General features: G+C 40.0%; 1 protein-coding gene across 2 annotated transcripts; it reads left to right on the top strand.

Moving 5' to 3' along the window:
• Positions 1–4582: 4582 nt before the first annotated feature.
• Positions 4583–23432, top strand: rassf8b (Ras association domain family member 8b). 2 transcript variants are annotated; one of them, XM_031313516.2, is made up of 9 exons: positions 4583–4992; positions 14973–15143; positions 17814–18164; positions 18287–18492; positions 18834–19037; positions 19192–19266; positions 19996–20118; positions 20885–21007; positions 21588–23432. In XM_031313516.2, exons 2-9 carry the CDS (start codon positions 15032–15034, stop codon positions 21702–21704), a joined length of 1311 nt encoding a protein of 436 aa, XP_031169376.1. In that variant the 5' UTR covers positions 4583–4992; positions 14973–15031; the 3' UTR covers positions 21705–23432. The 2 variants fall into 2 exon arrangements, with proteins under 2 accessions (XP_031169376.1, XP_031169375.1); XM_031313515.2 differs by having other exon boundaries at positions 20885–21011; positions 21589–23432.
• The last annotated feature ends 854 nt before the right edge of the window (positions 23433–24286 follow it).

The following is a 24286-nucleotide window of genomic DNA, read 5'->3' as shown; positions in this document are numbered from 1 at the left end:
CGGAGGTTGGTGATGGGTGCAGGGAAGGCATTTTAAGAGTTTGAAAAAAGGATCAAAAGAGTGATTCTAGTCTGTAGGACTAGTCAGGAGCAGGCTTCTTGACTTGATGGCAAACAGCACGCAGCCACATGGACATACGAAAAGGCAGAAGGTCAATGGCAGTGGTCTGAGAGAGGGACAATGATGTGGCTGACTGTCAATAGAGAATTTGGTTGGTTCTGCTGGACAAACATTTCAAGAATTTATCAGGGTGGTGAAGAGAGACAAGGAACAGAGTTTAATTTAACCTTATCCTTCTCAAGAAAATGTAACTTGATGATAGGACCTGTTTGATTTACTGTAACCTCATATTCATGAAGGTCCAGGATTGGGTACCACCAGTTATTCCTAAATCCATTGAAGTGAAAACTAGTGATTTACTAAATCTGGTTGCACCATTAAAACAAAAATATATATATATTGGCTATCAAAGACTATTCAATTCAATTGCAATTTGATTTATAGTGTCAAATCATAATAGAAGTTATCTCAGGACAGTTTGCAGATAACGTAGGTCTAGACCGTTAGTAACAGATACGGATAGAGAGAGGAACTCAGACAGTGTCTGCCTCCCGAACCCAAACTGAGAGCTGCTTCCATAGGAGAGCCTAATAGCTGAAGGCTCTGGCTCCCATTCTACTTTTAGAGACTCTGGGAACCACAAGTAACTCTGCATTCTGGGAGTGCAGTGTTCTAGTGGGGCAATAGATATGAGCTCTTTAAGATATGATGGTGCCTAATCATTAAGAGCTTCGTAGGTCAGGAGAAGGATTTTATATTCAATCCTGGATTTTACAGGAAGCCAATGCAAAGAAGCTAATACGGGAGAAATATGATTTTCTTAGTTCTTGTTTGTACATGCGCTGCAGCATTCTGGATCAATTGGAGAGTCTTAAGGAACTTGTTTGAGCAGCCTGACAATAAGGAATTACAATAGTCCAGCCTCGAGGTAACAAAAGCAAGGACTAGTTTTTTTGCATCGTTTTGAGACAGAATGTTTTTGGCAATGTTACGCAGGTGAAAAAAGGTGGTTCTTGATATTTGTTTTATGTGGGCATCAAAGGATATGTCCTGATCAAAAATAATTCAGAGATTTCTGACAGTAGTGCTGGAGGACAGGGCAATGCCATCCAGAGAAGCTGTATCTTTAGATATTGAGCTTCGGAGGTATTTAGTACAATAACTTGTCTGAGTTTAACATCAGGGAATTGTAGGTCATCCAGGATTTTATGTCCTAAATGCATGCTTGAAGTTTAATTAACTGGTTTCATCTGGCTTAATTGCTATATATAATTGGGTATCATCCATATAACAGTGAAAGTTAATTGAGTGTTTCCTAATAATATTGCCTAGAGGAAGCATATATAAGGTGAATAGAATTTGTCCAAACACCAGCCTTGTGGAACACCATGGCTAACTAAGAGGTATGACTTTTGTTTTTGTTTATACATTGATGGAGAAATGTGTGTTAAGTTAGTAGTAGTAGTAGTAGTAGTAGTAGTAGTAGTATGAGTAAGTTTAGCAGAGCGAAATATGGCTATGCTTTGACATAGGGCTGGGCAACACAGCCAATATCCCGATATAGGTAATTTCATATCTTAATAACGATATATATTAGGATATAGCATGTTTTGTGGTAATTCAATAAATAAATAAAATAACCGCATGGTAAAGCCTATTTTTCTATACTCCTTTGTGACTTTTCAAATGAAAAGTATTGAATATCTGTCATTTTATTAAGAACTTTAGTTCAAAATTAGCATAACATGCAGGGATCAAAACGTTAAACGCCGCTGAAATGATGTAAATATAGTTCAGCCGCTGGTTTTTCAACATGATAGAAACGATATAGAAAAATATAAACTATAGACATTTTAATATCATTTTGACAATATATATCATTATGTTCAGCCCTAAACTGACGTTATTAGGTAATTTAGCAAAATGTTATGGGCATTACTTTATTTGAGACACGTGGTGTTATTTTTGTAATGTGGTTTAAAATCTTCCCAGTTTGGATCATTAAAAAAGTGTCTGTTTGTGTTCCTTTTTAGGCTTACGTCTTTTACTCTTCATTCTAAATGGCTCAGATATTAGCAAGCTAATGTTAAATGTGTCTGTTAATTAAGTTAGCAACACAACAGTTACACCTGGCAGTCAGAGTTTAATAAAACTAATCTTTATGTAAGAACTAACTTGTGTGGTGCGACCAGTTTTAATTCAGTAACACATAAATCTCCACTTTGAGCACCTTATAACTACACTAAGTTTAAACTTCAGAAGAGCTGGTCCAACTGCAAACCCACACAGGTGTTTTCACTTGTCCTGGCTGATTAGACCTCTGCTCACGTTTGATGCTTGGTGGAGTTGTGCAAGGAATCTTAGGAACGTCTGATGAGGCAAAGTGACAACACCTGTCAAAGGACCTTAATGACTTTTGCTTTTCTAACTCAAATGTAACCGTATATACATTACAAAAATGTCAATCCTCATGCTTTAACTTTCTGCGATGAATAACCAACCTTTGTTTTTAAATCATGACTACACTCTATAAGCAAAAGCCTGACTATAGCGCACATTAAGTTTGAAGATGGGGCTTTAAATCTTGAAAGCGTCTGTCAAACGTTGTCACCACTGCCTGCAGAACATCAATCACATATGGCTTGATTGTCACAACAGCAAAACCATATGTTGAGGATGAATTGCAGAGTTAAGTTCTAAACTGATATATAGACATACAACACTGGAGTGAATGAGTGCTCTTAAAATTAAAGCTGGCTTGAAGCAGAACTATATTGTGGGTTTTATCAAATTTATGACTCATGTAAAGACATTTGGCGACAAAATGGGTTTGCCAGAAACAGCTTAATTGAGCGGCAAAGAACAGATTAAACACTAGATGCAGCAAATATTGTATGCAAGTGTCCTCAAAAGAAAATGCTACTTTTTCAGATTGAACAGTCCTGCGTCATATCTGCACTGAAATTTACAGTAAACTGGAAAGCTGAAGGACATCTGAGATTCTGCCTGATCAGCACAACAGGCGGCTGTCATGATTAATGCTGTGAGACATGAAGACACAAGTGTTGACTGGAATTTAAATAAGGACAAACACACCCATACAAAGAAACACAATAAGACACTTTTTTTTTTTATTTTCTTACATGCTGCTGCTGTGATAAGGCAAATGAAATTGTAACAGAAGTGAATTTGAAGTGTATTGGTGCAAGACAATATGTCTGGGCTGCATAATGACCACTAAGAAGTGAAGCTTATTGGCTGTTGCCATAGAGCCCTAAATAGCAACAAGACATGAAATGTAAGGAAAATGGAATATAAACATTTTGCTGGAATCACACATTTCTTTGAGAAGGAAATAAATCAATCTCCATTCAAACAGTTTCATGAATTAACTTCTTAAATTAAATCCAACGCATGTTGTGCAGCTACACAGAAGTGCATTTAAGTGGAGAGCCCAAAGCTTCCAATTATCTAGCTGTATCTTTGGCGATGTATGTGAAATGATGCATCCAGCTGCTAGCATACCAACATGCAATATTTCAGACTATGATATGGTTTTGCATCTGCTTTTTCTAAATCTAAAAAAACTTAAGGAGATAATCAAGATTAAAGAAGGTAAATGTCTGTAGAGCATGCAGAGTAGCCTAGAAGACTCTATTATATCACTTAAATATGGTTTTATTCCAGTAAAACACTGCGTAAACATGATCTCTATGGAGGAGAGACACTATCAAAGAGACGTTTAAAGTCCTCCATTAAAAAATGTGTTTTGCTTATTGTTACTTTGATTGATGTTTGATCTACACTGTGCAGAATAATGTGTGTGTGTGTGTGCGTGTGTGTGTGTGTGTTTGTGTGTGTGTGCACATTGACCTGCTGAAGAGGGAAGGTTTCTGTGTGCTCACCTTGGCGCTGTGAACGTGAGAACAGGATTTTGTGACATCACAACTAGTTTGGAGCCAATCACTGTTCAGTATGCAACTTCCCTAGTCAGAGGTGGAAACAAAGCATCCAGTGCACATATAGACTTTTAAGTGAAGTAGAAGACAGTCCAGAAGCTAAAGTTAGGAAATGAATATGCATATCTGAACCTTTAAATTCTGGATTTTGTAATAAGGGAGAATGAGTTAAGTAGATGTAATCAGATATTTCCATGTCTTCAAACATGAGGGGCTTTAATTAATATAACCCAAGAGACTAAAATAATAAAAACAAAAGCTTTTATTGAAAACCAAGCCACACTGTCAAAAATAGAACTGCACAAACCCTAAAGAAATAAAAACAAATCAAATAGGCCTATAGGCTACATGTTATTGGAGGGTGACATTGTAAACAGTAGGCCTACACATAGATACCATGATTAACTATGTGAAAAACTCTTTCATGAACTGATTTGTCTTTGTGGCCCTGAAAACGCTACTTTTCATCTGAACACATAAGTGTCTTGATACATCGCTGCCTTTTTGCTTCCTGGATCAAACCCCTCCAGCTTCAACAGTGACTGCAAACTGCATCAGAGAGCTGAGTGGATCTCGGTGTCCATTTGCGTCGCCAGAGCGTTGCAGCTTTAACCGGTCCATCATGCCTTGCGGTGTCCCAGTTCAGTTCCGATGCAATTTACAACAAGCTCTGTGGTCCTCCCTCGCTGATGATCAGAGCAGAAAGCAAACCGGCAGAGCGGCAGATGTTGAGAGCCCCATGTCGGATGTCCAATGACCGGACGGACGCATGTTTACATTCATAAAGGCGGGGATGCACCCACAGATCTGATGCAGGCGCGGAGCAGCGCGGATAAACAGAATCTCCCGCATGTAACCCGCATAACATGCAGCGGAAAGTACCGGATTTGAACCCGGAGAGAAATACTGAGGCTACCGCACAACAGGAGAGTTTCAAATGCTCTGACACACAGTGATCGACTGCTGAAAACAGGTATGTTGTTGGGTTTTACACAGGGCTGAATGCATTCACTATCTGCTGTGGCTCGAATGCGTCAGTCAAGCCAACATTTTAAAATCTGCTGCTATTAAAACAAGAATTGTAGGCTATTAAATTACCTCAATTATATAGCCTAATTTTATACTGAAGATCCTTTTTGTCATAGTAGCCTATATCTGGAAGACAGAAAAACAAACTAGAGAAGAAAGAACTAGCAGACACTGGTCAGCTGTAGTTGCATAACTTTATTTTCGCAAGAGTGTGTTTATTCATGTTTTTCTCCTTATGCTCCCTTTTTAAATACTACACTAATGTGGCGGACTATTTTTATGACTTACTTTTACCTCATATTTCACACAAGAATACATCCTTAAATGGAGTGATACTGGTGTTCCACATGGTAACATACCTGATCCATGAACCAGCAGGAAATGAGTGAGTGAGTGGTCAGTGTGTGAGTGGTTCTGCTGAGCCCTGCAATGATGAATCTCTTAATAGAGTTGGGCAATAAGCGCTCACTCAGCAGTGGCTTTAATCAGAGTCCCTTCAACTGAGTCATCCAGCTACAGTAAGAGAGTGGAAAGTCCTTGAAGCACAGGTGTGATGGAAGCAAGGGCAAAACTCCTTCACAGGCACTGTGTTTGTAGTAGGAATACTCTGCAATACAACAATAGAACATAAAAGGTCTTCTGCAAACTAAGTATTTCTTCTGACATACAATATTCCTTTTTTTGAATAACTTAATAGGCCATTCTTTTTTTTTTGTAGATGAGGAATAACTTTAAAATCCTGCCCCTGCCCAATACATCTCTTTGTAGTCTCTAATAGAGTTTAGTAAAAAAAAATTAAAATAATGTGCTTTGACTACACAACAATGCTGCATAACAACAACTACAGCAAATAAATATTACTTTTATTATCAGTTTAATCTGTTATTTTAATCTTTTGCTCCAAAAACTGTAAATAATAAAAAACAGAAACATGCCTGTCACAATTTCTGAAAGCCCAAGGTGCTGTCTTCAAATAGTTTGTTTTGCCCTACTTAAAATGTCTAAGCCCAAATAGATTCTGCAGCAAATCCTCACAAATTAATTGAATGATTAATTGCTTATCAAAACGTTGCCTGTTAATTTGTTAATGTACTTTTTTAAAGCTGAGCATCAAAGCTGCATTTACACAGCCCTCGCTGGTGTCTGCTTTTCTTACCTCCAGTCATATTCATAATCAAAATGATTCATTTCACAATGCATAGCTATCTAGATGAGTAAACATATCATTTCATGGAGTCGATATTTGCCTGAATGTCAGACGTGTGTTACTAAAGCAGAAAACTCTAATTTCACAGACTTCACAATGTAAATCCAGCCCAGACTCCCCCTCCCACCACCTCCATGTCAGCTAAGCTCCGAGTCTTACAGGGTTAAAGGCTTATTGTCTCCACCAAGCTGATTAGTTTTAACTTTTGAGACAATGTGGCAGTTTGGTAAGCAAACTTCAATATGGGGATCATTCAGGTCTTCTGGAAATATAATCAATACAATGCTGAGTGGGATTTTGAACGTTTTTTTCCATATGTCTTCGGCAGTTCACCAACTTAATTCCACACATGATGGTGGAAATTTGGATACTGGTCCACTGCCATTTAAGATGTTTTCAGTAGTTTGGATTAAAATGTTCCATCCATGTAAAACTCCACTGCTTGTTTGTTCACAGGAAAATTTTAGATTGCGTCAGATATTAGATATCTCACAGAATAGATGGTTGGCAGTTCCTGAATTGAAAGCAGTTCTGTCTGATTACTCCCTGAATATTTTCACTCAGCTTATTCCAGCTTTTTTGTTTTTAACCTGCAGCCATCTCCCTCTCCTCAGCTTACAAAGTTGACGTGGCGCAAATCTCTAAAAGGCGTCTCCATTGAGCAGCACACAACTGCATCTAGCAGAGCACTCATGGAGAGAATGAAGCAGAGGTCGTAAATTGAAAAGAAAATGGGAGGTTGTAAGGTGTCGGTTTGGATCCAATTTCCCATTTGAATAATTTTAATATCTTTATCACCCTGCAAAAGAAAACACCACATAAAATATTAAATGAAGCAAACTGTTTACACAATTCAGTAACATGAGCTATTTAAATTAGCTGTATACATGGTTAAATGTAATTAGCTCTTACCAGTGTATTGCTGTGTGTACTTTGTCCACAGCAATCCCACCAATCTGTCCCAAAACGTCCCAGATAGATAATAAATACTGTAAACATAGTTGCTCGAGGATTGTTGTTGTTTCCCCCAAGCAAAGAGATTTTGAGAACAGCAACAGACAGAGAATGGAAGGTGAGGGATGTCAGGCTTTATCCTGGAAATGTACTTCCGTTTATCCAGACTAAGGATAGACTAACAGTGTATATAGTGGGAACAGTGAACAGAAACAGGAAAGCTGCTGTATGATTTGAAGCTGTATGCCAACTCAAAATCAAATCACAAAGTCATGAGCATATTACTGCGAGCGCCACTGGGCCCCCACCATACTCATGGTGTCATTTTGTCTGAGGATACGGGTCCAATCCTAATTTAATTAGCCTTTCTATATTTAAAATTGACTTGAGCATTCTTGTGGCTCGGCTCTATGGATGGCAAACTTTAGTCCAGACTGAAATATCTTAACTACTACGAAACATCCTCCAAAGTAGAACCGACAATCAAATTATATTTAGCTTTCTTTTGAGTAAAATTCTCATCACACACTCGACAGCCATTTGAATTCCAGAGCTCGCCTCCCTACATGCACACGTTCCACCAAAACAAGTTTCTTCCCGCGGCTATTTTGCAGAGGCACCGTACCTGCGTCCGGCGCCTGGCGCCACCCAAGACAATTGTGATTGGTTCAAAGAAATGCCAATAAACCAGAGCATGTTTTTCTCCTATCCCAGAATGTAGTGTGGACTACCCAGACCTTCCTTCACAGTGATGTGGAGGAAGGTCTGGAATTGCGAGACTAATATTCACGGTATAGGAAAAAAGCTCTCTAAGAGAGGCTTTGTAATAAATGAGGTGTGTGTTTTATTGACTTAAAGTATAGCCCTGTAGGCTACAGCCAGAGATGAATTTCTCCTTTTGGAGGTCAACTAAACTGTATGATGGCTCCAGTTGAAACTCTGTTGTTAATCACCACCAGCAGACCAACTCTGAGACGTTCCAGCGACACCCCACTTACTCCCAAGTTTGAAAAGCCCTGCTGCAGTACACACCTCCACTTTTTATCGTAGCCCACATTCGGAGGAAACAAAAGAGGAAGTGACAGGGAAGCATGGGTTGCTTCTTAATTGTTAGTGATTGTTTGGTCTACTTTCCCAGACCGTGCCCTCCAATCAATCCAGTCATCTGTGTAAGGCCTCTGACAAAGCCAGAGCTGTGTCACCATGGTGAGGGATTGTTTGCATTCAGTCATGCCGCTATAGCCATGTGTGCGCGCGCACTCACACACACACACACACACACACACACACACACACACACACACACACACACACACACACACACACACACACACACACAGCAGCATCCTCTTTTGTCTGTGCACCACTTGTTTCAGTGGACCCCCTCTTGCTGCCTCAACCTCCTTGTTGCTTTAAAATCTGGCCCCTGATTTCATCATCGTCTGTTGTTAAACTGCTCATTACTGCTGCTGCTTTAAAATGTCACGTCTTTATGATACAGAGTCACTAAAATCACCTTTTCATATGTATTGCTTGTATGTAAGAATAGTTTGACTCAGAAGTCTGCTATGATATCTGTACTAATAAAACTGTGCTATTTTAAACGTGGAAGAAAATAGATCATCAGTACAAAAATATGTACTTTCTGTATGCACACCTAATTACAACTTAATAGTGTCTCAAAATGCTGAAATAAAAGAGTATTTTTGTATATTTAAAATTTCAATAATTATCATTAATACATTAACCCTTCATTGTTGGCACACTTCAAGTACATTGTTCATACAGGAGTTCTAATGGAATTATAGATAAATTAACTGCAATTTAGTCTTGTTTTTACAAAGGGTTTCCATTAATAATGATTATATTTTCAAAGTGACACTAGTGCAATGGAAATCTACAATAATGTTTCACATTGGGCTTGTGCTATTGGAATGCACATGTGCAGGTTTAATTGGATTTCTTTTAGTCAATGACGACATTATTCTGTTATGTTTGTTGTTGGTAGGCTGCTTGGAGAAATAAGACAGGGTCAGGGGGTGTTCAGACTTAATCAATGAGTTTGTTAAAGTGTAATTAGGTGATTGAGTGAGGGAGCACTGGGCTGAAGCTGAAGGCAGGATATGAACTCTTTGGTGGGCATTTTGCATTTAAACCCAGACTGGTAGTTATTGTGACCTTAAAAAACATTTTTTTTGTTTTTTACATTTTTCAATCTTAATATGCTCATCTCTGGGATATTGAAAGGGGCTTTTAAGTGGTATTTTTGTGTTGATCCGTCTTGTGAATCACTATCCGTGTTAGTGGAAATCCATAAAAGAAACACACTGTGTCCCTCCCTAGCTCTGCCTTCTTGTGGCATCCTGAAAATGAAACTTCAGGGGAGGCACACTGAAGTCACGACTAAGTTTAGCTCAACGGTTTATAGCCAAGATGACACAGTCTTCTTCATGTCTGAAACCACATAACTGCAGCAAAAGTTGTCCAAAACCACAAACATCAACCTCAAAAAACACACTGTTTTTGGAAGCTTTATAAACATAATTCTACCTGTAGTAACTCTGTCTGTAGTAGGGTGAACTTTACTGTCCTTGATCCTCTGTGAATGGATGACTACGTGATGGATTCAGTATGCAGTTGGAATGTGAAGCATTGAGTCTGTGTGTTTATTAAACTGTGACTAATGGAAAAGGAAATTCTAACTGCTATGGCACCTTTCCCACAGGTTCTGAGGTTACTCGCTGTGAAGAGTTGTAGCTCAGTCTGACACTAAATATGGAAAGTATACAATTTACAAGGAAGCTGAACCGAAATAGAACCACACATGTTTGCAGCATACTAATTTGTGTACACTCACCATGTAGCATGTATGATTTATTTATTCACACTCTGGCAGCAGGGGCTTCAAAGTGATGGTAATTTAGATCAAAGACATAACCAGTGAGAAAGTATGGAAATAGAATGATGAAAATTCAGAACAATAGCAGCAATGGCTGTGAAAAGAGGCACAGAGGTGGCTGAGGGGCGGCGAGCTTCTTAGTGATTTCAAGTGTTGGAAGTTATTAGCGGGGTAAAGAAAATCGAAGCTCGTTTCCACAAGGAAAACAGACTGCAGTGGTGATGCTGTTGTGCAGATAATGCGATTAGTTTGACGTTGACCTTATATGCTCCCAGGCCACAGCTTCTAAATGTGTACTTCAGCTCAGCGGTACAAGATTTAGATTCCCAGTGAAGTCAGCCATTGAATGGTTATGAAAAGGCTGTTTCAACATCTAGGATCAAAGAATATAACCTATAGGCCTGCTCAGTTTGACTAAAGAACATCTGCTTCTGCACAGCTGCCTGCTCCTGTGGCGCTGCACGCTGCTTCTCATACCTACCAGCATATGTTGTGATATTTGTGTCAGAGGACTAGTGAGAGCATGCAAATCGAGAAATTAAATTCGAACAAAAGAACAACACAAAGATGTGTTAGTGAGAACAGATTTGACCTAATATTTTCTACATTTTATGATCATGTTTGATATTTTAGCGAGTCTGCACTCGTAGCTAGAAGTGTCTCCAAGGATCTGAATAATCTTTTAATTAAATGCAACTGTTACCTTGGTGGAAAAGGTGACATATAGACCTGAAAAGACACTCCAAGAAGTCCTTATGTGGCACCCTGCCAGACCCAGTCTCTTATTTTACCATGTTTATAATAATAATATAATAATGCCTATATTTTTCACCTTTCATTTATGAGTATTTGCATATCAAAGTATGTCGTTATTGACTCACTTGGACATGAATGAAGTGAAAATAAATTAGCTGCAGCTTATTTTGCTCTCTGTTTGGATGGTTCATGATGATTGTATCACAGAGGAGTGAATGACTTTAGAACGACTTTTCACATAGATGTGCACATTTTGTGTGTGTGTGTGTGTGTGTGTGTGTGTGTCTGTGTCCATGTGTGAGAGGGAGATAGGAGGGAGTGAGCAGATTTACAAGCTTGTGTCAACACCGGCTCTTCCTCCTGGTGTGATTTCGATATCACCCGTCATTGAATAAACATTGCATCTCAACTTTTCAATTGCAGCTGTGGCAGTATTAAAGGCGTCATCACATCTTCTGTTAGGATACTGTGTGTTGCGAAACCATGTCACGGAGCTTTTGTTAAGCTGACCGCAAATTCAATGCAACAATATTGTTTCGAAATACTCTTCCAAGTTCAACTTTTCCAATGAACAATGTGTCCAGATTAGAAAGGGTTTCACTCAATTGACCTCTTGCTCAGAGGATAATCTTACAGTAAGTATGACATGTTTCCTGCTCTGATTTTCTGCCTGAACCACAACCAAAAATTATATTGTTTTTTTTGTCATCCTAAAAGTGTTTGCACGCTTTTTTGTGGCAACCTCAAACCTTCTTCTTTGCTTTGTTTATCCATTTGTTTCACCTTCATTCCCCCTTTTTTCTTTAATTTCTCCCCTTTTGTCCCCAATTCAGTTGAGCTGTATTCATGGGTATAGTGTAATTTACGGTGCTGTAACAGGCATCTGGGTTTAGATATATCCTGCACTATCTGTCAATACGATTACAAATCATCCCGTTCCCTACCAAAGGCAGGTCTTGCCCTTACCAGATGCTTTTAGTGCAGAGGAGTGTGCAATGTAATACAGTCAGAAAAGGCCTCGAGGGGGACTTGTAGTTAAATTGCAGGAGGGATGGGAGTCTCACTCTAGCTGTGAAGCTCAAAGGCGCCTAAATTGTGAAGGGAGGACTCCAGCGATATGGTCGTCAAGGATCAGAGCTGAGCTGATGGCCCAGTCAGGAAAAAGGAGGGCGGCTGCCCAGTAGGGTTGCAATAGTCGGAGCATTAGGTAGCAGCTCCTTCACTGCTCTGTTGCGCTGGCCCTGCTGTTGTGGCCTTGCCAGGTTCATAATGACTGCCTCGCTGCTGAGGTGCTTGTGTCAGCAGTTTGAAATGGCTTTCGTTCAGCGTGTATTCGACCGCTGTGAGCTTTTCTGCACCAACACCAGCAGATGAAAAATATATTGGATGAGGCCTGTTAAATGGTCACAATCACTGCACCAAGTGTGTTTTTGCAGCAATTCATCAGCAGCCTTACAGGAAACCGCTTCAGAAGAACAAGTGTTGTAACTTGTTGTGAGAGTTGCGTTTAAAGCACAACCAAGTGTGTTATCTAGTGTCATGTCATTGTAAGTCATTCTGGGAAATGTAGGAAGTGACTAATTGAAACATGAGGCTGAGGCGATAAAGGGCTGGGATATAGACTTTTAGCACAATCATATTGTGACAAAATTCTGTTGGCCAAATTGATGATTTCAAGTAAACTAAATTAGTTGTTAAACCTGCAATGTTTTGGCCACTTGGGGGGGCAGCACTGTAAACACACCATTGACATGTTATCACCTTATAAAGTTAATATGGTTAATATGTTAGCAGTTGCAGTGCAGCTTTAATGTTTTTGTTTTACAAGTGTGAAGAGTTTTGTCTGAAATGTAACTGTTAATTGCACCAGACGGTTTAGAACCAAGACGTCCCAACTCAGTAATTTCCTGTATCTGTGTCACGTTGGTTTTGCCACTTCCAAGCCTATTTAGGAGACTAGCAGCAGGTCCTGAGTGTATTGATTCCAATGGGAGAAGTGAACATGAACACAGATTATGTTGATATACTGATTATTTTGCCACATAGTCACCAAAGTAAATATTTGACCCATTTTTCACATCCACATTTCACTAAAATGGCATTCATCAGATGGACGAATCAGGAGAAAATTAAATTAGTTTGAGACCTGTTTCAGTCTCATGAACAAACTCCCGTGACATCTGGCAACACGGAAAGGCTGAAAATCCAGACCCAAATCCGAAAGATTAAGCGTCTGGCAAAGAGTAATGAAAATAGCCCAACTCGAGCGGCGGCACCAAGCATGCATTTGAAAATCTCACTGCACGCAATTGGATAACACTACGACCAATCACAACAATACACGGGGTGACGTATCCAGAGCCCCATATGCTTAGCTACCAGCGGAGCTAACTGGTAGATTAAACTGTCGTCATCAGTTTAGCTCGCCTCTGGTCCGCCTATATCAGATACACCGATGTGATTGGTGCAGTTTGGCTACAAGGGCATAGTTAAACGTACAATATGTAACTTTCTGCCACTAGGGGTCTCTCAACCAAAAACAATGGATTGTAAACACAGACGTTTGATGGGGAGTTGCGTGGAATTATGGGAGTTTTTATTGCTAAACATTATCGTCGATTAGAATGTATCTGTTCACGGACAAGTTTACCCATTCAAGTTTATTCATGTTACGTTTAGTAACGTTCATTCATGTCATGCTAATAAAATAGCTGCAGTTTCCCCAACATAATTACGTTTTTTTTATATTCAATCTGTATTGGTAGCTAGCTGACCAGTTAGCTAGTGAGCCAGGGCTAACGTTAGCAGGTTTTAACTGCTGGCTAATGATTAGCCAGGGAGGAGATTTTCGGTACAAACACCGGTAGCTAACATTATGGATGGCCAATGTTGTGACTAGGATGCCTGGGTCTGCTATTCTCTGTTTCCTGACGCTTCATTAAACTGCCGTTAGCGTCGTAAGCACCGGCTGGGGCTAACGGTAACGAGCTATTGCTACATGTCCCGGCTGTGTTTTCAGCTATCATCCTGAATGAAGTCTCTTTGTGCCGGGGGAGTGAGGCAGGCAGACCGGAGTGTACTAGCTGGCTAAATTAGCATTAGATTAATCGTCTATCTATACAGCTAACGTTAACGTTGCTAGTGAACTTATTCGTGGATTAGCACAGTGCTGCTTTTATCTATGGTCAAAACAATCATAGGCTACTACTAATAACTTTATGAGCGTATTGAACAATGTTGTAACCCTATAATGTTATCCACCAAGCATTAGCTAGCATTAACGTTAGCTTCTTGTCAACCAGCACATACGTTGTAGTAACATTAAGCTGGATTAATATTGATATGTATCAATAAATAAGGTTTCTGCTGTATTACTGTTTTGCAAAGTGGCATGTAATTAATCACAAAATGATGCCTTTTGGCAGAAAAAGCAGTGTTACCCCTATTTTTTTCTGTGACATGACGTGATTTACAATTACTCTCAAACGTAGCATCTGGGTGCCCGTGTTTTGACGGAAGTTATGAGTAGCTAGATGGTGAAAGGTTATATGACGCCACTGATGGGCGACTAAGTAAAACGTGACGTGTCTGAAAATAAAATAACAGATTTCTCTGGGTTTGCCATTTGGTGGAAACATTTGGGATAGTGTAACTACACAACTAAAAAAAATATAAAACATAGGTATGGTCGTTTTTAGACATTTTATAGCAGAGAAGTTACATATTGTACCTTTTAATGAGCATCATTACTGAATGCCAGAGTGACTCGCTGAGCAAATTCAAATTGTGCTCTTGCGAGAACTCTGGATTTCCAGGGTACTAACAATCGCAAACAACACAGAACTTATTTCCGTAATGCTAATAGGGCTATTAAATATGTAAATGTATATAATGTTAGCAATAGAAAATATAAATACATGATGCAAATATAACTTGTCATCCATCCACATGACGTTCACTACACTTACAAACGAGGCCGCGCTCACTTAGGAGACAGGAAGTGTGTACCGTTTCATACCATTGGGGCAGCACGTAATGTGTGTAATATCTTTAGTTATAGAGAATCTTTGATTGCACTGAACACTATTTTCTTTTTTTCCTTTCTAAGGATGGACAGTTAAACATTATTAGTACCCCCTTGTGGTATGGAGGAATGAGGGCCTCTGGATGAAGGCCATGGAGCTGAAAGTGTGGGTGGACGGAGTGCAGCGCATCGTGTGCGGGGTCACGGAGTTCACCACATGCCAGGAAGTAGTCATTGCTTTGGCACAAGCCATTGGTAAGCTTAAAAGTACTTACTACAACAATATGAGAAACAGTCATCTTTCGTGTTCACAGGAGGTAGAAAAATATTCAATATAAGAGGAATATGAGCAGTAGATGTGAATTATTATTTGGTTATATGATGGGGGTTTGGCAGCCCATTATAGATACAAAACTAATAACATGACAAAGACCACTAACAAGAATAGTGGATTTACCACCATAAGATGAAATCCTCTCCATATGGCTCCTATGCTTAAAAACCTAAACTAAAGTGGTGAGAATGATATTTAGTCCCAAATAAATTCCTATGGGGATATTCTGCTATGTGGGTTGTCTCCGATATTGGCCAGGCAGGTTGTCAGATATACTGGAGATGATAAATTGCAGTAAAATGAAAAGTGGCTAGAGGGCACAAAGGGATTTTCACCATAAACGGGCTGCACAAAACGAGATGAGTCATGCTGCAGACTTTGCTTTACTTACGTGCTGTAATTGCAGAGGAATAAGTTGACACTCCTTCTCTGTTACGCATTGACTGGGTTGTATTGTGCATATACTGTAGCTGGGAATACAATACCATATACATATGATTTCATCAAATTGAAAGATTGTTTTTAAAATGGACAGATTTCTACAGGGATTTCTCACTAACTCCCATAGATTTTTCTCAGAGTTAAAACACCTGTGTCTTTTATGGTGACAGTGTAGCAGGAGTTATGGCGTTTACTGTCCTTTGTGTTCTCTGTTCCTTTTGTCCAGGCCAGGGCACTTTGATGTGAATGGCTATAGTAATGAATGTGCCTCTTTTACAAGGAGCCTTACTGTGTAAGATGGGGGTGAGGGTGCAATAGGCAGTGTTTTACTGTTATCTATATGTGCACAGACAAGAACACACACACACACACACACACACACACACACACACACACACACACACACACACACACACACACACACACACACAGAGCAGTGAACCATTGAATGTAGCCCTTACTGCCAACACAATTACTGTTTGTTGAGTTGAATTTTCCCACTGTTAGGTTCTTTCATTAAACATGCTGGGTACAGTTCTTTGAAACTACCAATGCTGCACAAGCGTGGGAGATTTTTGAAAGAGTTTAATGTAGCTGTTCTGTCTTTGTGTGCTTACAGTAACTTCTTATCACAAAGAGTGTGCACCATGACAACATACACAAATAGTATTAAATAAAATGGTAGTCATTAAATGATGCATGTTACTTCACAGGCCATAAATATGGGTGTCATCAGCATAACAATGAAAGTGATTCATGTGTCCAAGGGCCCAAGAATAGATCCTTGGGAAACACCAAAGGTCGGAGGGACCCCCCAAGGAGAGAGCAATACCAACCACAACAGAGAAAGTTTCATTGAACAAGTGTGAGCTGCATCAGACTACGTTTACACGTGGCCGGCTATTTTCATAAACAGACATTTAGAACCTCTTATGTTTTCAGAAAAGTGTTCGTTTACATGTACCCGTGTATATATGCTATCAATGCTGTCAAGAGCATGCCACACCTGTAGGTGGCAGTGTAACAAGAAGCTCAAGCCCACGTTAGCCAATCAGAATCCCGAAAATAGCAACAACAGCAACGACTCACTTCCTCTTTCTCTCTCTCGGCTGCCTAAACCTCCATTTGTCTCAGTTTACATGCAAACGTGCAAACGAAGTTTTCCAAAATCTCCACTTTGGCCGGAGTTTTTAGAAATAATCATTTTCTGTGATAAAAACTGGGATTTCGTGTAAATGAGAGGCCAAACCGCAGGAAAATATCTGCGTCTTCCCTTCGTGTAAACGGGGCTTCAGTCGAAGGCATTCTCCCTGTTGAAACCAGGGGTTGATGCATAGATTGTATAAGTGAAGCCGAAACATCTAGATCGCCCCCTGGTGGCTGGCTGCAGTATAGCACATAAATCCCGCCCCTTCCATGTTAGTGGATGGGACATGGGCCAAACTAAATAATCTGAAGTACACGTCAAATAAATTTTTTTCAAAGATGGTTTCTGTCATTTTAGGTTGTTCAAGTGTTTCAATGTCGATTTTTATTAGTTATTTGATGCTATAAAAACAGGGTGAAACATCATGATTGATGGCTGTGATTGACTCGCAATTGGTCAGGCGGGTTTATAGGCGGGACTTTGATACCGCTTATCCACTGCCTGATCACTACTCCGCAGACTCTGGCTCTAAAATTACAAGATGGCAGCGCCTGTATCTGGGATATTTTGGCTCCACTTTTTATACAGTTGGAGGAAATGGAGACGTGTCGTCCATCTTTATACACTGTACAATCTATGGTTAAAACCCATTTTATAAGCAATAATCAAAAGCAAAGCGGAAAAAAATGGTATTTAAAATTTTAAATTGACAAAAACAACCCTACAGCTGTCATCATGTTTTGATTAAAATTATGCTAAATCCTGATCGGTGCATGGAAGTTTATGACACTACCTGTTTCCAAACTCAGCCCCGCCCACTTCAAAACAGGGACTGAGAAAAAAAGGAAATACAGAAAATCTCTCATGAATTATTCAAACCATTTTATAAGATTATTTTGTGTTCACGTAGGACTCCACTCATAGTAAGAATCTGATTGAGAAAATATGTTATCATGGCTTGTAATTAAGCACCACACGCAAACATTTTCTTGTTTTGTCCCAGGACGCACTGGCAGGTATACTTTGATCGAGAAATGGCGTGAGACAGAACGTCACCTGGCTCCACATGAAAACCCTGTAGTGTCCCTTAACAAGTGGGGTCAGTATGCCAGCGATGTCCAGCTCATCCTCCAACGAACCGGCCCGTCTGTTAGCGAGCGGCCCACTTTTGACGTGCAGGCTCACGTCCCAGAGCGTGGCTTCTACCGGCAGAGTCTGCCACCTCTGGCCAAGCTCCGCCCGTCAGGGACAGACCGCTCGCTTAAACGAAGGGAACCCAAACGCAAGTCTCTGACCTTCACTGGAGGGGCTAAGGGTCTGCGGGAAATATTTGGGAAAAGCAGAGATGCTGAAGGTAGTGTGTGTTTTTAGTTTGGTCAGTATATCCAACTTACTGTTGTCAGTGTTATTAGTTGTGTACATACTGTCATCCAATCCCCATCCTTTCATCTCCCACCAACCCGTTCATCCATCCAGCCAAACAGCCCCAGCAGCGGGGTGTGAGTTTGAACCTGAGCAGGGTTGGAGGTGTTGGAGTAACTTCTGTACCTGGAAGTCCAGCCAGAGAGCTGAGCCGGCTGGTGCAGCTGCAAAGAGACAAACTCCAGGCCCTGGAGAGCCGTCTGCTGGGCTGCGAGGCCGAGCTGCAAGACTGGGACGAGGCCACCGGCATGGCTGATGAGGTGAGTAAAGCCACAGCTGCCAGTGCTGTTAATTACAGGAAAAGATTATGTGTGCAGATCCATAACACCTGCATTTTCCTGCGTTTTCTGATGTACTGTAGCCACTGCACTACACAACGATGTTAATTTTTAATTCTCTGTAGCTCAACAGGCGGAGCTGGGCTACACGCCAGGTCCAATTCACAATTAATAGCAGTTTATCACTGTCCCAGCTCACACAGTCTGTGTGTGAATGGCCCGTTACATTCCTGCATCATCTTTTATTCCTTTTACCAATGTTTTTTTAATACATATTTTACATTGGGGCTAGAGTTTAAGTTTAATCATTTTTCTCTTACCAGGGAGAAAACTTGGAGGGGGAGCTGCTACTTTTAGAGCAGCAGGTGAGGAGGAACGATGCAGAGATGGAGGAGGAGGAATTCTGGCAGAATGAGCTGCAGATCGAACATGAGAGCGAGCGTCAACTGCGGCAACAGCTAGTGGAGCTGCAGGGCCGGGTACGCGACAGCGAGGCCAAGCTTTCAGAGTACCTGGCACACATACAGGTGAGCTCGGCATCATAGAGAAGCTACCTGGTTCCACTGGATGGTGTCTAATTGGATCTGGAACAGCATGAAAACTTGGAATTGAAAAGTGGAATTACTTTGGTTTTCTATGAAGACTATTTCCATATTATTTATTATCTGTCATGTTCTGCAGAGCATGGAGGGAGGCCTGGAGCAGGAGCGGCTGCAGCAGCAGGCCGAGCTCAACCAGAGGGTCAATGACGAGGAGGTAACAACCGGTCTAAAACACACACAACAGCATGCAAACAGAGGAACATAGTCATTCAAGTCCTTGTTTTAAGACCAAGGACCCCTTAGCTAAAAGAGAGATGGAGTAGGGACCCCCTATTTTATATAATTTAGTTGCATATTAAACTGGGTCAGATGGACGAAAATGTATAGATATTTATGTATTATTTATACATCATGTTTTGATGTTAAACATACATGCGGAAGTCACAGTGAATCCTTAAGCTTAACTGTATCTTTGGATGGCTACCATAGTGGCTACCTTACCTATAGTAAGCCCTATCATTAAAGTTGTGTAAATTTAAATGTTTTTGTCTTTATGAATAGGTCAATTCATCTTTGCTAATAATATGTTGGATTAATGTTAATGTATGTTTTTAGACATACTTTAATTTTTGGAAGAAAAATAAACTTAAAAAAAAATATCAAACAAAATATTGGAGACCCTCCTGCAGTAACTATGAGGACCCCCTAGGGGTTGCGGACCCCCTGTTGAAGATCTCTGACCTATGTTATTCTTCACATAGATGAATACAACTCATAACGCTGCTTTGTTTTTCACAGCGAAGGAACTCAAATTCTGAAGTTCTAAACACATTGAAGCATGAAAGAGCCCTCCTACATCTTTACTATAAGAATTAGTTACTTTTGCCCATTTCTGCTAAAAAGTTGTGATGAGCTTCCTCCCCTTCACTTCCACTCATTTCAGGTGCAAGACCAGCTGGAGAAAGTGAGGGCCGAGCTTGAAATGCAGAGCCAACACACAGCGCGGCTAGAGAGCAGCTGCAGGGCGTTGGAACGCTCGCTAGGCCATTCCAGCAAGAGATTACAGGTCAGCTCAGATTCTACTGTTTAGTATTTTGTTTTTTAACACCAAAGCCTCAAAACTGTCAGGAATTTAAAGCAGCCTTGGCCATTCGAAATACGTGCGGAGGATGTTGAATTTTTTTTTTTTATTTTAGAAAATGTTTTAAAAAAGCTCTTCAAAAGTTGCAGTGTGTGGAACTTCTGCACACAGGTGGAGCCATAGAAATTTAAGCTCATTAAGTTGTGGGCAGTGAAGCGAAGTTTAATCTCTGTCCTCCAGCGATGTGCAGGGGATCCTTGGCTCTGTGCATCCCTGTATGAAGCAAAGTGCTCTATGTACAGGCGAGGTCCAGTAGGCTGTGGAAAGCATGAGGTAATGAGAAGGGGAAGGGAGGGAGGGTATTTTAACATTCTTCGCCTGATTAGAGAGGGGCCTGAATAAGTACACAATCCCTCGCCTGTAGTTGCATAACCATCTCGGAGCTAGTCTCAACTGGGTTATGACTTCTGCAGATATCCTGAGTGTGATCCCTTATTGATTTTCACGTATGAAATCTGACTCGGTCACAATGCAAATATGTAAATGTAGTCATGTGAAGGTAGAAAAAGGATCCAAATTAGGTGGAGCAGCTGAATTAATTAATGTTATCAGTATTATCAGACCAGTTTCCGTGGTGATATTTCTGTATTTTAAAAGTAGTCCTCATTTTTCACAATGCACATTGAGCGATTATTTATCAGCCTAGGCAAACACCTAATTTAGCTGCCATGGTGTTTTTTTTCCATCACAGGAGAAGGAGCAGGAGCTGGAGCAGCTGACAAAAGAGCTACGGCAGGTCAACCTGCAGCAGTTCATTCAGCAGACTGGTACCAAGGTCACCGTGCTGCCTGCTCAACCTACAGGAGAAAACAACAACGGCACGTACACACACACACACACACACACACACACACACACACACACACACACACACACACACACACACACACACACACACACACACAGCAACAGCGCCTCCATGATTTGCCACATTACCATCACCATGTCAAAAAGTTCTGTCAAAATGAGGTTAGCTATGAAACTGAAGTGCTTTACATGCAGCATTGTCTTCACATGTGTGTGTACACAGTGCCACCTTCTGGTCATCCTGAGAATGACACATTAGAATGTAGACTTGAGCTGCTGTGCCATAACAGCTTAAGTCTGTAACCCCATTACATGGACCAAATCACAAGCAGCCCTGAAATGCTGCTAGACTTTCACAGCTGTCAAAAGGAAAATCCCTGTTTTCTTTCTCAAAAGAAAAAGAAAAATCCCCCCGTCAACTGTTTTGTATTATTAAATGCATTTGCACAAAGTTACTGAAAAGGATTACCAGTAAGCTTAGTAGCTAGTAGATCCTACATCATTGTCCTAGATTACAAGAATGTTGTGTCAGATTGTTAAATTAAATTGTGTCCCTTTTTTTTGTTTTTGTTTTGTTGCTTGTTACAGATGTGGACTCTGGCTCTCTGAAACGACTTGGCTCTTCTCGGCTCTTACCCAGCAACCTTCGCACTCTTCAAAGCACCGTGTCCTCCAGCTTCAACCCTGAAGGCATCTACGTTTGACCCCTTAAACTGTGCGGGAGACATTATTTTAACAGAGTCAGCCTGATGTTAGTAGGGCTGTTCATATGACTGGAAGGCCCCAATAATTTACTCCCCAAACTGCTGAAATGCTCTTGAGCAAGGCACTGAAAGAAAGTGTGGAGGATGTTGGCAAAGCCATTACAGGGAGGATGAGTGGGATATCACAAAGAACCAGTTCTTGCATCTGTTTTGCATCTTTCCTGCTCTGCCTCCTCTTTCATCAGGACTGGGACTCACACTGATGTCATTATCCATTTGCAAACTAACATTCAATCTGTTAGTACTCCAATGGGTGAGCAGTCTACTGAAATTCAAATTTTCGCAGAATAAAAACAAACAAACTTCAAGCCAGCAGATGTATTTCTGCCAAACAGTGCAGATGAACTTTATTTTTATGTTGTAAGTCATGAACTGGAGGATGCAAAGTTTGGACACATCGGACATGTAAACATAATCCCTGCACGAGCATGCACAAACACTGACGCCATACCTGTGCTATAACCATAGCCATATCTGATTGCCTTACTCTGGTGTTTTAAAACCAGACGTCAATAATGTTCAAACCGAACTCAAGGTAGCTACTGAACTATGCGCCATATAAATTTGAACATACATACATACATACAAACATACTTCATCACTACAACTACAACAATTCAGGTGATAAGTCTAGGCAACTGATGTCAGTTTAACTCAGAGTTAGTGGCTCAATCCTTTTCTTTCACACAAGTTTGAATCTTATTTTATTGTTTTTAAGCTGGAATACATTTGCTTCATATTTCCTGTGTTTGACAAAAAAGAAAAAAATGTTTGCCTATCATATCACGTAAATAATAAAGAGGAGAAAATAGATGGTGTAACCTCATCAACTATTGGACATTTTTGATGAAATAGTTTGGCTCTAGGTTCATTTTTATGTCATATCTGGTGCATAGCCATTAATCTCATCTTTGTTTCACTTGATCACTTTCTCCAAAAGCTCTGAAATGTGAAAGGAGTGAGTGATGAGAGAGGCCTTTGTGCCTGCAGTGTAAATCCATCTTGGAAATACATTATGCCCCATCTGACCACCGGGTGGCGACAAAACATATATTATTCAGATGGGTGAAAGTTAACTGTGTTAAAGCTACTCCAGATCTGATGTTATCTGTCTTTATTCATTTTCACAGGTCAGACATGACTGTGCATATTGTTTTTGTTACAAAGCCTCAGCACTTTCAGTGTATAATCTGAGGTGCCACTTAGATTGTTTGACGTGTTTCACTGTGTTCATCAAGCAGGGACACACTTCTAAAAACAGTATTACCATCTGATTTTTAATGAACTAAAGATGTCTCATATGAACCAAAGCTAGTGTGAAAAACTACAATATTTAGATGAATGTACTTTTTTATAAACATGCAACTTATGCCCGTGAAGTATACCAACTTGAGTCAAATAGTAGTCGTGTTTTCAGTTTTAATGGTTTGCTGTTGTTATTCCAATTCCACAAAAGTCTGGTTGTTTGCATTTACCTATTTTCTAGTTGATTTCTCGCTGGGTTTCTGGGATAAAACGGACGCAAACTGTGGAAATGTATGGGCTCAAATAAGGGTCAATACGCTTTTGAACTTGAAATCTGTTGAAGTCTGTGGTTGTATGTGAAACCTGTGAAAAAAGAAAATTGTGATTTTGTAGAAAAGACTTGCAGTTGTGAGAATGTCTAAATAATATGTTTGGACAAATTATATATCCGTACTACATGCACACAAATGCATTTTGGCCCTGCTTTGGGCTGCAAGAACGGGACTAAAATTCGTACTTGTAACTTAAATGTATGCATGCATGTGTAACTTAACACAGTCACACACAGTGTGGGAATTTGGAGCACTGAGCTTCACACACTTTTCTGATTTGAATCTGTACCCAAATGTTCACAAAAGCAGTTCTCTTGTTTTAGCGTTTGTGCAACCTCACCTTTCAATGAAGAAAAGTAACTAAGTACATGTACTCATGTATTGTTCTTACATGCAAAATAATGAACAAACATTATCATGTATTATTATTGATTAAGCTACCCAGCGCTAGTAATAATAAAATATATAAATAATAAATAAATAAATAAATTTAAAGTAATAAAAAATTAGCTCCACTTTTACCAGCTGCAACATTAAAGTGATGTGTAGATTAATGCATCACTATTTATATTCCATTTAGTTACACTGTATGCTGAAATGGGCCCTATAGGGAGTACTTTTCCATTGGTACATAAGTATATTTTGATGCTTATTGTTACTGTACTTTGGCAATACTGTGGTAATTCAAAATCTAAATCTGAGTACTTCATCCACCACTGACACAGTTAGTGTACACATTCTCATTCTGGTCTTTTTCAACATCTACAAATCTTTTTGCTACCATTTTACAAACTTTAATTTCGCATGCAGTTTTTTTTTTTCACAGGTTTAAAGAACCACAGGCTTTGAAATCATTTCACTAGCTCAATATCTTATTGACCCACGTTTGAGCCCAGAAGAAGAAGCTCGTATTTGTGCTGTGAGCGTATGATAACAAAGTGAATT

The sequence above is a fragment of the Sander lucioperca genome, chromosome 20, assembly GCF_008315115.2.
Source record: "Sander lucioperca isolate FBNREF2018 chromosome 20, SLUC_FBN_1.2, whole genome shotgun sequence".
Lineage (NCBI taxonomy): Eukaryota > Metazoa > Chordata > Actinopteri > Perciformes > Percidae > Sander > Sander lucioperca.
This window is presented reverse-complemented; position numbering and strand designations above follow the sequence as displayed.

Excerpts from the sequence above, each read along its gene's own strand:
- rassf8b (XM_031313515.2), top strand. The coding sequence starts at position 15,032 with ATGAAGGCCATGGAGCTGAAAGTGTGGGTGGACGGAGTGCAGCGCATC. Across the intron at positions 15,144-17,813 it reads TGCTTTGGCACAAGCCATTG|GACGCACTGGCAGGTATACT; the intron begins GTAAGCTTAAAA and ends GTTTTGTCCCAG. Across the intron at positions 18,493-18,833 it reads CCACCGGCATGGCTGATGAG|GGAGAAAACTTGGAGGGGGA; the intron begins GTGAGTAAAGCC and ends TTCTCTTACCAG.